The following is a 16,106-nucleotide window of genomic DNA, read 5'->3' on the forward strand; positions in this document are numbered from 1 at the left end:
GAAGCATTAGATATGTAATATTTATTCAGCAAAAAAAAAATAATAAATCTGTTTTTTTTCCCTTCATGACAGGTGCCAGTAATATGTATAAAAGGAATCCAGTTCAGTTTACACTGAATCATACACTTATAGTTCTGCTTAGAAAGTAGTTGCTGAATTCTCATGTAATTCAGTTTTCGATTTGAACATATTTGAACAACAGATCTCCAGTATCACAAATGAAGATATTTTATTAGCAGGTTGGACAGGGACAGGAATAGTATTAGCATGTACATGAAGAATAAGAAAAAGGCATGCCCGGTGTGTCTGAGCCGTTTCAGATTTAATTGAAGCGACAGCATATCTTATTGCATATCTTGCTCGTGCTCTTTAGTCATGTATTCCATCTTAAAAGTTGGCCCTCAGCGTATGCAGGTCACAGACTAGAACAGAAATGGTATAATAGCCCGGTATCATACATATTAATAGTAGATGTGGTAAATGTTATGCACCGAACGTTTCAGTAGATTTTTAGGCAAAGCATTTTGCTGCGCCTGTACATGTTACCATTCACTGAGAGAACAGTTGTTTTGACCAATGATCACCTGACTGGTATGAGAGAGAGCATTCCTCTGTTGCTTATCACTTAGAAAACTGGCTCAGATTATATACTGAGACTGTTTGCTTTTTGAGAACATCTGTCATCTCCTATAGACAGGAAGAAATGTCAGAGACCGTATCAGGTATAGCTGATAGGCACTGCTTCAGCATGCAACCATTCAAGCTGCCCCACCTGTCAATTTTTTAACACAGGGATCAGTTCTGTCACCCTTGACCACTCATGCATCACCACAAGATTCACTTATTGTCTTTTCTATACGAGATTACATCAGAGAACTCGAGAGAAGCCTGGCTAATCATTTTGTCGACTACTCTCATACTATGCGAATGGAGGATTTCTAATTTTAAATTTGTACTCAAATAGCATCTACTAGCTGTTGCTACGGGAGCAGTGGATTAAAAAAACATGAGGAACAAGAAATTATCTGCCACTCTGAACTTTTTTACCCCATGAAACGAATGTTACTTGTTTTAACGGCATCAGTCATTTGAAGTATTAATTGGTTTCATCTCCTTCAGCTTCACATGCACTTATATGCACCTGAAGAGACTCTTTTGCGTTCCTCTGTGAGACAATCAAACATTTACAGCTGGTTGAGGATGATGCTCCTCTAACTTTTTGCTAAGTGTAAAAGCAGTTTCTTATAGTATTGAATGCGCTGATAGCAATGAATGCTCAGCATGATAGCAGATAAGAGAAGTTTAAAGCCATGCTATTTCTTGTCGCTTGGGTGGTACCATGTGTACAACCTATAGTTGCATATAGCGCACCTTTTTAAAGCTTCAGTCTTACAGGCATTTACGAACCAATCATGTATCTGAAATCTATCAAAGCTACAGTATATCCAAATATCTAGTGTAAAATTATATAAAATAACTTCCCTTGCCTTTTTTTATTTCTGTTTTGTAATGGTAATGCTGCAAACTCTTTCTTGCTTTAGCAGGTAGTAGTCAATAGGCAAAAAGTAAATTAATACACACACTATATGGACAAAAGTATTGGGACACCTGACTTTTTTTTTCCATCCATATGTCCCCGACCCCAACTGTTACCACATAGTTCGAACACAATTGTATAGAATCTTTGGATGCAGTAAAATGACATTTTCCCTTCACTTGAACTAGAAGACCCAAACCTGTTCCAGCATGACAATACCCTTGTGCACAAGCAAGCTCTATGAAAATATTGTTTACATGGATTGGAGTGAACACCTTTGGGATGAAATGTAATGCTTACTGCATCTCAGGCTCCTCACCCTACATTTGTACCAGACTCAAATAACACCATTGTGTCTGAATGAGCACAAATCTGCAAACCACATTCCAAAATCTTGAGAAGATCCTTAGAGAACATTGAGTAGAACATCTTCCCAGAAAGTGGGGGTGACTATAGCAGCAAATGGGGACTAGAGCAGGGTGTTCAAAAAGCACAAATACAAATCTAATCATCAGGTGTTTACAAAGTTTTTTTCATATAGTGTGTGTGTTAGTTTAGTGGAAGGCGATTGTTTTCTCACCGTTTTAGTTTTGCACAAAGAGTTTCTACTGTGAAAGATATTTTTTTTCCCCCAAAATACTACTATGCTGAAGGTTGAAGTAGGACAGACTGAACAGATAACAGGTGTTTTCCTATTTTGAGTTTTTTGATAACCATGATTCAATGCCCTGTTTTTAAGTTCTTTTCTCTCTATATGCGTTTCTTTCCCGATGTCCTACTTTTATTCACAGGAAACTGCTAACACATTGTAACGACACACAAGTTTCTTTGAGCCTTTCCACACTTTCTCTCAACACCTTTCATCATCATCTTCCCCTGCTTCTTCCTGCCTGTTTTTTTTTTCCTATTCTCCACACACACACACACACACACACACACACACACACACACACACACCTCCCTCTTCTCTGTTACTGTGTGCGTCTTACGTGTTGCTTATTGTCTTCTCTCCTTTTATAGATTAGAAATGTTACAGGTGTCAGTTCAGTAAATGAAGGTAAGAGCCCCTTTGTCCCAAAGCTTGTGTACCGTCACAGAAAGCCCACCTCTTAATTTTTTTTATTAATTTTATTTTTTTTTTTTGCTGGTCTACTCATTTTTCTATCTTTATTTCACTAATGAACCGCATTTGCCTAGAGCTTTGAAATGAATGCAGAGCGACGATTGTTTTGGGGATGGTAAAGATCAGGTTGGTAAAGATTACTGAGAGAAATGCACGGCTGGACCGGTAACACAGTAGCAGCATGTATGGTATGGGTGTACTCATTGCGTTTTGTTTTTTCTTTATTCTGTCTGGCATGTCCCCGCTTTATCCTTTCTTTTTTTCCTCTCTCTCTCCCTGCTGTTTTTTTGTCCTTTGGCGTGTGCCTATTTGCCTGGGGCCACATCTGACACTAACACCTGCCCTACTGGAAAATGTCTTTGCCACTTACGCTTTGTTTGGATTGCTGCTGGGAGCCAATAGGGATGAAGCCTATTTTACTCTAGTTTTTCCTCCCTCTTTCTTTCTCTCTTTACCTCTCTCTCTCTCTCTCTCTCTCTCTCTCTCTCTCTCTCTCTCTCTCTCTCTCTCTCTCTTCTTTTATCTCTCTGTCTGTCTATCTTCCCCACCATGTTTTATTATTATTTTAAGGTGCAATTCTCACACTTGTGTGTTTTTTTCTGTTTTCCTTTAATTGAAAGCATTAGCAATGTAAAAAGTTTATATTTATTCGCCTTTATTTTCACTTTCATTTCCTCTTGCCCATACTTAATTCTCCAAACAGCTTCCATTAAAAAAGAGTCAACTTCACAAATAAGTAAATAAATGGAAATCTGACTCAGAAGCACAATATCTAACTTTTTTGAGAGTCAGAGTTAGCAAGCGAGCTTTACGCCATGCGAGAGACATATGGATTAGTCTACATCCTCACTGCTGGCATCCTGCAGGCTGGGCAGCTTAACAAAGCACTCTGTGTGGATGACGCCTGGAAGGGACACCTCCCCACCCTCATTCCCTCCTCTCATCATCCTTTGAGCCGCTGAGGGAGCGTTGTTTGCACTCTCCTCCCCCTCACTCCGAGAAGCCCTGGAGTGGAGGGCAGGGAGGCTGCAGAGGCTGTGGCCCTCTCTGCTGAGTACATGTTCCCTACACCATCTGCTCTCAGTAATTTGAGATGCCCATGAAAAAAAAAAAAAGAATAAGAAGGAAAATGGCAGAAAAGAACGACAGAAATAAAATAGCCGAGCAGATGCCAGCTTTACCATGTGGAAAGCTCATTTTAATTTCACAATTTCAAGAAGTCGGCCTGGAAGAACTAGTTTTTTAATGTACAATTCGAGTATTTGTGGTGTCTTCGATATTTAATGTTGCTTCAAAAAAAGGGAAATCCTTTTTTTTGTTTGTTTTTGTTTTTTAACGCATTACAGGTCAGATTAGGATATTTGTAATGGCTTAGCAAGTCAACCTGTAGCATCTCCCTGCTTCTTCTATTCTCACTGAAACTTTTTGGTGCATTTCAATTATGCATTTGTGCTTTTCTTTTTTTTGTTTTTGTTTTTTTAATCTAAGACTATTACTATTCTCTTAATTCCTTCAACTTTGAGAGACATTTCCGGACCTACAGTGGCATGTTTTCACATAAATTCAGCTTTCCTCCATAAGCAAGCATGTTGAGCTGATTTGTAGTCACAGCACCATGGCTGATGTTTGTCTTGTCACTTGCCATTCTTCAGGCTCCCTCACTGGCAGCACGAGTGCTGAGCTAAGCGTTACTGTGACGACCAGCGAGTCCACTGAGCAAGCGTCACCGACCATGCCGCGCGCCTCCAAGAACCGGGTTTCTGGAAAACTCCGCCGCTCGGCCAGCGCCATCAGCAAGTCCTCCAACTGAGCTCCTCTTTTAACAAATAAGCACTTCATCAACCTCTTCAGACTGCAGAGAACGTAAAGCTGTGCCGTGTGTGTGCGCACGCACGCAAGTGTGTGTGTGTGTCTGTGAGTAGTGTTCTTGTCACTTCTAACTGGATTTTTGTTTAGTTTAGTTTCAGTAGCACTGGGAGATGAGTCCGTGTCACATTAGTGCAATGATTCTGTAAGGTTGAGTTCTCGTACAGAGTGGCATCTCTGTGTCTCGTCCCTTTCTTTTTTCCTTTTTTTTTTTTTTTGCTGGAATAAATGTTAAACAGACGTCTTTGAATGTTGACCATGATGCACATAATATAAACTTGGCTTTGAAACTTTGGGATATACATGTGATTTTCTCCTGACTGACTGTAATAGGCAACAATCCACCCTTTTCATAAAACCTTTGCCAGTAGCGTGTGTGAATCTCCTTTACCCTACCAAGTCTTAAACACTGAAAGGTTAAGAAATGGCAAAGCCATTAAGAGGAGGTGTGTGAACATGTGTGGAACACTTTTGTCTTTTGTGGCTCTCCACTGACCATTCACTCATTTTCTTTCGAAAGAAAATGGGTGTTTAAAGCAGTCTGTTGTTCTAAAAAAGGTCCTCTAGAAGAACTACGTCCAATTTTCATATCAAGTTTTGAATATACTTTATTAGTTTATGAAAATGACCCACTTTATCTGGGAAGTGCATGGCCTTTTTAAGATGGGATGACTTGGAATGTCTGTTTCTATTTTCTTCTTTTTTTTTTTTTTTTTGGTTATGCGATCATGTACTTTTTAAATTATTGATGTAACCGTTTTATGTCAGATTTATGTAATCATGCTGTTCTGCAACTATAATTGTGCTTGTATATGTGTATCGGTTCTAATGGTTCTGTTCATAATCTTTAAATTAAGTCCTGTTGCTCTTGTAATACTATTATAACATTCCATTTTCCATTTCATTCAGGGGTGTTATTGCACTCACAGAGAATTTGTTTGTTTTTGTTGCTCTCTTCCTAGAATTCTTGTATGTACATATTTTTGAATTTTTATTTGCTATTTTTGATTGTGTCATGTGTGTGTTTATACAGCATAATATCCACCCTTAGAATTATGATCTATTCCCGACCACATGCTAAATTGCCACGGAGCCTCAGGTGAATTTTAACTCCATGCACTGGGGTGTGTGTGTGTGTGTGTGTAGGGGTGGTAGGGAATGGGGGTTTGGATAACTTTTGAAAGCTGACAGTGCCTGTGTAAAGAACTTCATAGTTTTTGCTCACTACTATCTGCAATCAGGCGAGGGGGGGTTTGTTTTTGTTTTTCTCTCACCTCACTTATCTAACACCTTTTTTCTGTTTTGGGAGAAATTGTTGAGCAGAGGGATTCAGGGATCATTCCATACATTTCACTGCTTTGTATGAGCTGATTGGACTATAAACGCCAGTCCTCCTCCATCTGCTCCGCTTCATTCCCTTGTGCCACTCTGAGTCCCCTTTACCATACCATCAGGGAAATAGGGCAAATGGCATCATCTCTGTTTCTGTCTTACACACACACACACACACACACACACACACACACTCTCTCTCTCTCTCTCTCTCTCTCTCTCTCTCTCTCTCTCTCTCTCTCTCTTTTACTTTCTTTTCATCTTTCTTTTTTTTTCTTTCCACACCCCCAAAATCCTCCCTCTCCCTATAGCAGGCGGCAGCCCGGTGCTGCCAACTCCATGACACCTACCCTCTGTTCCCCTAGCACCCTAGCTGAGTTGCCATGGAGGCCAGGTGTTATACACACCATAAGCCGCACCCAAGTAGTAGCAAGACACGTGCTGCATTACTTTGCCTTACCTGTACACACTGGTAAGGAAAATAGGAGTTCCTTAATGTCAAATGAAGAATACCGAAGAATGTGTACAAACCACAGCACTATTCCAAGTCACAAACACACACCTGGCCATAGATAGTTTCTCTAAACTGTAAGCACTGCAGCATGTAGTGCACACACTCTTATTTCTTCTAGGTTTGTATGGTTACTATGTAGGCTCCATTGGTGTTTAGGTTTTAAGGTGCTGATGTGGTTTGTGCCAGGGATCTGTCCTACTGCGACCGGCCTGATTAACGTGAAGTGTCATCCGTGTTTATGCTACATTTAGTTGTTGTTCTTGTAAATTGTGTCCTTTGTGAGGGCTCCAAATCCTGAAGGATAAAATTATATTAATGCCTGTAATATAACCTTTATAAAAGATATTGGGGAAAAGAAAACAGAAACAAAACCGTGACGATTTCATCATGACTTGTTAACATATCAGACTGTTTTTAATGGGGGAAACAAATCATTATCTTTACTAGGAAACTGAAATCAGAACATTTCATTAAATCAGAATGAGATTTACAAACTGAGTGTATTTATTCAATGCCTTTTTCTTAATGTTTACTTATTAACTTAAACTTTACATTTTGTGTATAAATAAGTACTTACCTACTAATATAATTCAATCTTTATGTTTAATTAAATCTTAAATATTAGAAACATCCAAATGTCTAATGCATTATTATTGTCTGGATAATCTATTTTTTTATCACTTTTATTTTCTTCTGAATGTTCTGACCGATTTGCAGATTTGACAGATTTAAAGGAATGTGTGTGCCTTTGTCATATTTTATCATTCAAAACAGTTTAAGAAATAATAAATCACCTCCTTTTGTTTTATTTACCTGTGAGGGGAAAAGGGACATTTCTGCATGTATCTTGGAGATGTGTGAATGAGTGAAAAGGCCCTCAGCAGCGGGTGATGCGCTGGCAGGTTGGCCCTGCTGTGGGAGGGGCTGTGGGGTGTTTTGAGGGTTAGAGGTTGTCCTGTTCTTTAACTGCAGCCCAGAGCGCAGCAGGGGTAACCTGACCCCCCTCCATCTGTCTCCTCACTACTTTCCAGCAGGCGATCCCCTTCACACACACATACACACACACAAAAGGTGGACACACTCCAACACCTAAGGCTGCAGAAAAACCTGCCAAACACAGCTAAGAGTGTACTTAAGAACCTGTGGAAGCCAGTCTGAATCCTGTTATGTTTACTTTAGTTTCATGTCATTAGTAGAAATTTTGATCGAGTCAGTTGTGTTTTTCCTAAATTATGGCTAGTAAGTGCAAAGAATTATTACTTGCCTGTCCATTTGAAGTACAAAAACGTGTTTTCTTAGTCAAATAAAATAAATTTTTTATAGTCTTAAAATTAGGTTATGTTGATTTACATTTATATGCGCACAGACTGGAAAATGAAGGAATATATGGACACAAGTGTTTGTGAAAAGAAACAGATTTAAACTGCAGAAAGTGTCAAAGTTTTTTTTGTTGTTTTTTTTTTTTTTGTTTGTTTGTTTGTTTGTTTTTTTACACATCTATCTGGCCTTTTTTTTCCCAGAATTATGGATGCCCAGTATTTAATAAAACACTCATAAATGTAGATTCATTTTTAAAAATATTTTTTTTTTTATTTCAGTAGACAACACAACATGGACAGCGCTAGTTACAAACATTTAAGAAAATAAGCTTGTTTATAGAAAAGGATTGCATCTCTAAGAGCTTCACGTTTACAAAAGCTGATCAGATTGTAAGAGCAGACACAGGCCTACACAAACTCAAAACCCGACCACAACATTGACTACCAAAAAGGGGATTTCAATTACTCAAGAACACAATAACTTACATGAAACAGTTGTAAATAAATAAATACATAAATAAATATTAACGATTAAAACATTTTACAATCATCTTACATAATGACAGTCAATTGTAAATATGTGCCGACATTAAAAAAAAAAAAAAAAAGAAACAAAATAAAAAAAATAAATCCAAAACAATCATTACACCGAGTTCTTAAGGCAGTTATACAGCAAGTGTGTGATGTGTGTCTCTAAAGGCATTTCTGGCTATTCTAAAGGGAACCTTTTTGAGAGAGAACTTCTCACATCCTGCAATTCACATACTAGATTAAAGCTACAGACGAGAGAAACGTACAGCATGTGAATTCGAGGCTTTCACAGAGGTACACCAACGTTTGAACGTTATCTTAGGTCTAGAAGCTATTACATTACCACGTGTGCGTCGGCCCTAGAAAAATACCATTTCACAACCAAACTAATACTCTTCTTTAGGCTACTTGGCGTGAGGAATCTCAAAATATAGTCATTTCAACTGTAGATCGATGGCAAAAAAAAAATTGCAGATTAGGTGAAGCTGTGCAACGTCTAAAACTGCAAGAAAGCGCATTCGAATGTAAATTAAATAAATAATAATAAAACGCCTTTATGTTTCTTGGTGCACTGTAGAGTGTAGAAATTTGCAGATTTAGCAAACCCCAACCACTACACCCACTACCACCCACCCCCCCACCCTTTCGCTGTTCTTCAGCACGCGGGCCTCACGGGCATCTGCAGCAGGATAACCTGGCGCTTTTCTGTGGGGTGACACTTGTTGACGTGCCTGGTCAGACCCGGTGAGCTGTAGAAAGTGGCGGGGCAGTGTTTGCACGGAAACACCTGCGAAGCGTGCAGAGCGCGCACGTGCCGCTCCAAGCTCGCCCTGTCCGCCACGATCTCTCCGCAGACCGGACACTGCGTGCACTCAGCGGGGCTTAAATTCAGCGGGCTCAAATTTGGAGTCTGGCTGCCTTCTCCGGAGCGCTGCGCCATCTCCGGACTCTCTCCTCTCTCGACGCTTTGAAAAGTGTCGCCCATTATTTGGCTGTGCAGCGCGTGGTGAGCCAGCGCGTGCTTTCTGAGGTACGCCTGGCGTTTAAACCGCTTCCCGCAACGCTGGCAGTCGTACAGCCCGTCCTCTGAGCCGGATTCGGACAAAGCCGGGCTCGGTGAGTCCCTCTCACTCGAGTACTCTCTTCCGTCTTTGAGTTCCTCCCCGAAGCCTCTGGAGCCAGCGGGCATTTTGGACGCCTCGTTTTTGGCCGCTTGAGAAGTTGGCACGCCGGGTGCAGGCTGCGCGCGCGGTTTGTGCCAGCGGCGGTGAGAGGCCAGGTTCGCGGGGCAGCTGAACACTTTGTCGCATTCGGGACACCTGTACTCAACCCTCACTATCCTCGAGCACTTGTGCTGCGCTAAAGAGAACGGGTCCGCGTATTCTTCCTTGCAGAGTTGGCAGATGAACTCTCCCAAAGGTTTGTTGCCCCCCGCTGATAAGGCTCGCGGTTTCAGGTCGACGGGACCCTCTTTGATTTTAAGTCCGAGCACCGGTGAAGTGGTCACTTCGTCCTCGAAGGTCAGCTTCCGTATGGCTTTGGGTTTCTTGGCACCGCTTTTACTTTTGCGCTCGTTGTCTGTGGAGGGCCTTTTCCCTGAGCTCCTGACAGCCGAGTTCAGCGCGCTGCTGTTGCTCGAGCCGATTTTCAAGTCTACTGGAGCGAAAAGGAGGTGGTCCAGGCTGGTGAGAGAGGTAGGAGTGGGAAACGATTCGGCAGAGATGGGCGAGCCCAGGTTAAAACTTCTCTCGAAATATTTCCTCTCGTGGTCCTTGCTGATGGGGCGGGTGGGGCTGTAGAGGGCTTGATAAACCGCCTCTGGATTACCAAACTGCACCGGTTTGGCTCCGTGGCCGTGGGCCGGCGTGTCCGCTGCATCGGATGGTGATGATGCTGCGATCTCCGGGCTGCAGGTGCCGGACAGAGGCGGCAGGGACGCGCCGCGTTGAATCTGACATTCCAGAGTCGCTTCCTGTCCATCCTCATCATCGCAACGAATCCGGTAAGAGACGTGCGCCGCTTTCTTGTTCCTTTTCACCAGGAAACCTTTGGGCATGTCGGCGGGCGGATGCAGAAAGGCACTCGGAGAGGAGGATGCGCTCTGTGTTGAATGTGATCCACGGCTGGTGCACTCGCCTCCAAACACGCCGGGTGCGGTACCTTTTGCTCAGGGTGTGCCTCCCTCCCCTCCCTGTAAGGTTTTTTTTTCTTTTTTTTTTTTCTTGTTCTTCCCTCTTAATACATAGCTGCACTCTTTTTAAGGAGGGATGATGCTATTGTTCTCGCCCCTTACCGTTTGCTTCTCATCCAATCAGGCGCCCGGAGGATCTCTGTGGAATTGCCCGTGGGAGGGAATGGAGCACTTGGGCTGGGGGCTGCGCAGGAAAACGCTGGCGATTTGCTGAGCAGATGTACCTGCGCTTTATTATATTAATTCGCCCTCGAAGCCCCTCCCTCAAGAGAACACACGCCGGGACTTTTTCTCCGTTTACGGTCTGATGGCTTTCTATAGAGAGGAACACGTGCCGCGGCGGTGTGCGTGTCTTCAGGGGCCGCCGATCTGCCGAAAGGAACGCTTCTCAGCACCACAATTAAATGGAATCCAGATAGAGCACTTTATGCTAATAAAAAGAGGCAACCTTTTTTCTCCTTCAGATGCCGTAACGGCATATACATTTTTTTATTTTGTCCTTTCTTTTTATTTCTTTTTTGTTCCTGCTTTTTTTAAAGCTTAAATAAAAAATGTATATATGCATACAATTTCTTTTTTTTAATTTTCACTTTTTTTTTTTTTTTTACTACAACCTGAAAACAAGGCCATCTGTAGAAGAAATCGAACGACAGACACATATGTAACAGGGCACGTGTCTTTCCCGGTAGTTTAACTTAACTTATAAATCAGGCGGCTAGCGCATACATAAGTAATAAGAAGGGCTCTCATCTTTTTTAACACAATGGCCGCGTCTGCCCAGCCGTCAGAGCCTTTTGCGTTTGAAAAGCAAATTGACCTCTCCACTGTGAAACAACACACAAGCAATCTGGCCCAAATATAGGCGCGTGCTGGGGGAAATCAGGAGATGGGTGCTGCCCTCAAGGTCACTCCACTAGTTAGACACCATTACATCTTTCTAACCCCTGGATTAACCACATTTCAACTGTTTTCGGGAACCATGTTTTGCAATAGATTCATCGAGCATGTTTTAGAAAGAATGGAAATGATCATTATCCAGCATTGTGTACCTGTTTTGCTTCATTTGGTTTTGTTTGGTTGACAGGAAAGTGCAGTTTCTGTTTGTTTGATGGCTTTTGTTTCTACACAGCGCACAAGCATTTATTTCTAAGCACACTATTGGACCTGGACTTAAATCTCACAATGTTTTTAAAAGTTTTAAGACAAACACAACAAAATCATGCACTATTAAATGTTTATTCATAAACCATTTCTTACAAAAAGTGGAAAAAATTTAATATAGATGACTTGATTTAGGTCACAAGTCCAGCCTTGTCTTTTACTCTGATGTTGTAAAGAATAAAGTGTGTAGTTATTAAAACTGTACTGCATTGTAGTGGTGCAGGTCAGGTTGTTTGGGGAAAGCCGATCTTGGTGAATGTGCAGGCATCATGGCATATTGTTGGGGCTTATTAGCATAAAGCTGTACTGCATGAGCGTGCTGTAATCATCTGTGAGCTACAGGCCTCCACCTTCATCACACTCCTGCTGCCCCAGGCTGCAATGCTGCAATGCTTCATTGTTCTGCTTTCAGCACTTATTAAAAGTGTATGATTTCACATCATGCACATAGAAGAATGGGCTGGAATATTTAATTGTGCACCCATAAAGCATCTGCCTGACAGATTGTCCAATAGCAGCGTACTGATTATGTATGACAAACTATTCAAGAACTGGTAATTTCAATTGCATTGTTAAATTACACACTATAACACATTATATTTTTATATTCACTAACAAATGTTTATGTTGATTCAAGTTTAATGTTAATATTCTTTCAGTCTTATGTCATGCTGCAGATTCTTTGCCTCGATGGCATTTATAAAGAGACTGTGTAGGCTCCTCTGTGCGTGTGTGTGTGTGTGTGTGTGTGTGTGTGTGTGTGTGTGTGTGTGTGTGTGTGTGTTTGCTCTGTGGCGCATGCTTGTCTGGCCTCTCATTTGCATACAGCTGCCATAGGCTTTCCCCAGAGACTCTCCACGCAAACTCTTTGCCTAGAGTTTTATCAAGCTTCATTTGCTAGTATTGTTTTATATAAAATCTTTGTTTGAAACAGGTTTTTGAGTTGTTCAAAACAAGATGAATGTTGCATTGTCTGTGATTTAAACATATTTTTATTTTAAACCAAAATGCAGAGGTGACGTTCATAAATGTTGAATACTTTTAGAACTTCATGCAGGCATTAGTTTACTGTACTGTACTGTACATTGTACAATTTAAGAGATGCTAAAACTTTGCAACACAAAATCCTGTGAATATTTTTCGAAATGTCAGAATGAAATAATTAATGCAATTTTGTGTGTGTGTGTGTGTGTGTGTGTGTGTGTGTGTGTGTGTGTGTGTGTGTGTGTTAATCTGAATCTCTCAGAACAGATTTCCATGTAATTTATTCATCTTAATAAAAACCCTGGCATACTTTCTTAGTAAATATGTCAGGTGGTGTACAAAGGTTATGCTTTTGCTTTATATATCACAGTGTGTGAGGTTAAGAGCAGTAAGCAAACTCCCATTTTAGAATTATCAATGTACAATCTCTGAACACGTAGCCAGTACGCTAATTATTGCCAGACTAAATAATACTAATTAACTTAAAATGGCATAAACGCATTTAATTTGATGTATTTCTCAACATTTCTTCAGCCCAGAAGGTATATACATGGGTCTGTTGCTGCTGTCCATGGTTCTGAAAGCTTCTCTCATTGGTGTCTCTGATGTGTTGCAGTGCACAGACTCAGCATGAGAGAGCTGCAAAGGCAATATCAAACTCACATGCATGCACTCGTATGCCTCTTGCAATTATGCATGCACACACATACATACAAATTAATTAATGACCCTGTGTTGAGAATGCTGAACATCACATTTTCCTCAACAAAGCATTTCCTAAATTGACATGTAACTCGTTAGCTTGCATAATTTGCATTCCCTCATAATTGTGCAGCTTCCTTGATTTTTATATGATCTTCCTTATTAGCCAATATAATGGGGTTAATCAGAGCCTGCTCATCACACTTATCATTTCTCCTGTGAGTGGAGGGGAAAAACAGAGGCAGGACTTAATTAATTGTATCAGTCTTTTCATCTGCAGGAGTAGTGTTCCCACACAAACATTAATATGATTCTGTAAATGGGGGGAAGAGCCACAGCCCAGGCCTGAGACATGAAAGATTGTACTCAAATTAATTTAGGCCTAATTAGAAGGTGGGCGTCAGGGAGTGGTTTGCATAATAAGAAGCAGCAAATGAGACCAGACCCTGTGCTTCAGGCAATGCCTTTACATCTCCCTCATGGATTGTCTGACATATCACAGTGCAGACGAGATACTGAGTGTGTACTGATTGTTGCGTGTAGATTCATAGATCACTGAGAATTTTAGCTAAAGATCTATAACCACAAAATACAGGATTACTAGTAGCTATACTAGTGACACCAATCAAGTTCTGGATAAGATCAATACAAGACTGGAAATGAAGTAATGACATTTAGCATTGTTATTGTGTAAGGTCTTTATTATAATTTTTTTATTATATATATATATATATATATATATATATATATATATATATATATATATATATATATATATATATTTATATATATATAAATGACACAAGTTGAACTGCACAATAAGCATTTTCTGTGATATGAGACCTCAAAAAATATTGTATGACCCTTGATTTTCTTGATTATCAAGGCTTGTTGATGAGCTGCCGCATGGTTAGTTGAGTTAAAATAAACTCATAGTCATTGTTGTCATGCTAATCACTCCCATTCTCTGCATAGCACTTAAGATTCTCCGAGCTGATTTTTAACTGTCTACTCATGATCAGCCATGATGATCAAGAATGATAGAATTTCAAAAGACTGATGGGATGTACAAAGCATGTGATTAGATAATTAAAAAAAATCCTCTCATTTGGTTTTATCTTGTTTCACTGTTGGCCTTCTTATTAAATCACATTTCACCCCATAACCTATGCATATGCAAACTCTTGTTTGGATACCACCAGACATTTGTTTGAAACAATATACACCTTAATCGGTTTGTCGATCATAGCACAGTTCCTTTGCAGGTGTGGTGTGCAAATGTGAGTGTTTATTGTTTTCTAGCTTGATCTATCCTTCAAACAACATGACTGCATACAAGAGAAATGCACTCCTGTGAGAAAGAGAGGATCTCAAATGTCATGTGGAAATGTCAGTGATGTAGTGCTCTGGTATCTCTGCCTGGCAGGAGGGTCTAATCCACAGCTGCATTCCTCCAGCACAGTCAGCAGTGGGCCAGCTGAGCTGACAGATGTTCTGTAAGATGTAAGGGACAGAGGGATGCTGTGCCCATCCCATCAAATACTCACATATCAGGAGTTCCTGTTGGTCTTAAGATCTGGACAGAATAGTGCAGTTCCTTTTTTCTGCTTCAGAATTTATCAGTGTTTTCAGCAAATAACATCACCAAGTAATGAACAGCAATTTGGGCAATAAGGTGATCCGAACCCAAAGTTATCCATTTGAAATGTGTACACTGACAGTGAGTGTGCAGTATGATGGATTTGATGAGCTTGATTGTGGCCCCATGTGGAAATTTCCAAACTTGACCTGATCTTTGTGCCATTGGCTGCTGCCATTATTACTCTGTGACAGATGCCCATTGTGACTGAGACTGCGGAGAGAGAGTGAGGGAGAGAGAGAGGGTGCAGGTCAGCAGGACCCCATTTGTCTCTGTCTTGGAAGGGATTAGGAGGGGCTGTTTGTCTGATTCTATTAGAAAAAGAAGCTGTCCATGTGAGTGATTGCAGAGGAGCTCGAGACATCTCAGCAAAGGCCATGATCAAGGGTCAGAAGCAGCTGGTAAGATTAAAGGGGCAACATGTTATGCATGCATGTTTACGCATTTATATGTTCACCATAATTGTATTGCGATCATAATTAAATGTTTACTACAAAACAATCATTTGTTCATGCATAAATGCAGAAAGGACCTGACCCTTCATTATGTTTCTTTCATCACAAGTATGTGAAGACCACATAGAGGCATTCAAGATGTTCATGTACTGTACAGTAAAAGCATACCAATAATTAGGGATGGGCAGTATTTATGGTACATGTATTTCAAATACATATTTCAAATATAAAATCAAATTATGTAATTTGTATTTAATAGGGTTGATGAAAATGGCACCATATTTTGTATCAAAATACTTTAGTTTTTTGTATTTTTGTAGTTTGAAAATACTGTAAAATACTTTGTCTTCATGATGATACCATAAAAATGTGGCTAACACTAGTTTGCCCAGACTTGTTGAGATCAGAACAGAAAATTGATCCATATAATAGAAGGTGGTAAATGTAAGAAACATGCAGGCTGCCAGTTTTCAAAAAGGTGTCTAATGATTGATAAATAAATATTTAATTGTGGGATATTACACCCTAATTAAAGTAGCTGTTTAGTATGATCGTGATTTGCATACCATTGCATGAATGGCTGCCTGACACATAATATATTATTATATTTATGAATAACAATCAAATGATTAGTTAGAAACTAGTTGCTATGAATACAAATGCCATCAGTTGTCTTCTTATGAATGACTTGTTTGTCAGTGAGTGTTGCTGATGTAAAGTAGTAATTCGTTTCCAAGCACCAAGTAACTAAA

The 16,106-nt window shown here is 40.3% G+C and overlaps 2 protein-coding genes across 2 annotated transcripts in view; one reads left to right on the forward strand and one right to left on the reverse strand.

Annotated features, from left to right (window-relative positions):
• ralgapa2 (Ral GTPase activating protein catalytic subunit alpha 2) overlaps positions 1–7,004 on the forward strand; it is a 103,990-nt gene extending 96,986 nt beyond the window's left edge. Inside the window, 1 exon segment of the mRNA XM_046855790.1 lies at positions 4,313–7,004. Within this exon segment, the coding sequence (XP_046711746.1) occupies positions 4,313–4,470 (158 nt within the window). The 3' untranslated portion in view covers positions 4,471–7,004.
• Positions 7,005–8,877: 1,873 nt separating this feature from the next.
• insm1b (insulinoma-associated 1b) lies at positions 8,878–10,528 on the reverse strand. The gene has a single exon (XM_046856527.1). It carries the CDS (start codon positions 10,276–10,278, stop codon positions 8,878–8,880), a length of 1,401 nt encoding a protein of 466 aa, XP_046712483.1. The 5' UTR covers positions 10,279–10,528.
• Positions 10,529–16,106: the final 5,578 nt, after the last annotated feature.

Source organism: Silurus meridionalis, chromosome 8 (genome assembly GCF_014805685.1).
Source record: "Silurus meridionalis isolate SWU-2019-XX chromosome 8, ASM1480568v1, whole genome shotgun sequence".
In the NCBI taxonomy this organism is placed as follows: Eukaryota; Metazoa; Chordata; class Actinopteri; order Siluriformes; family Siluridae; genus Silurus; species Silurus meridionalis.

Bases quoted from the DNA above. Each gene is read 5' to 3' on its own strand.
- insm1b (XM_046856527.1), bottom strand. From the start codon at position 10,278: ATGCCCAAAGGTTTCCTGGTGAAAAGGAACAAGAAAGCGGCGCACGTC.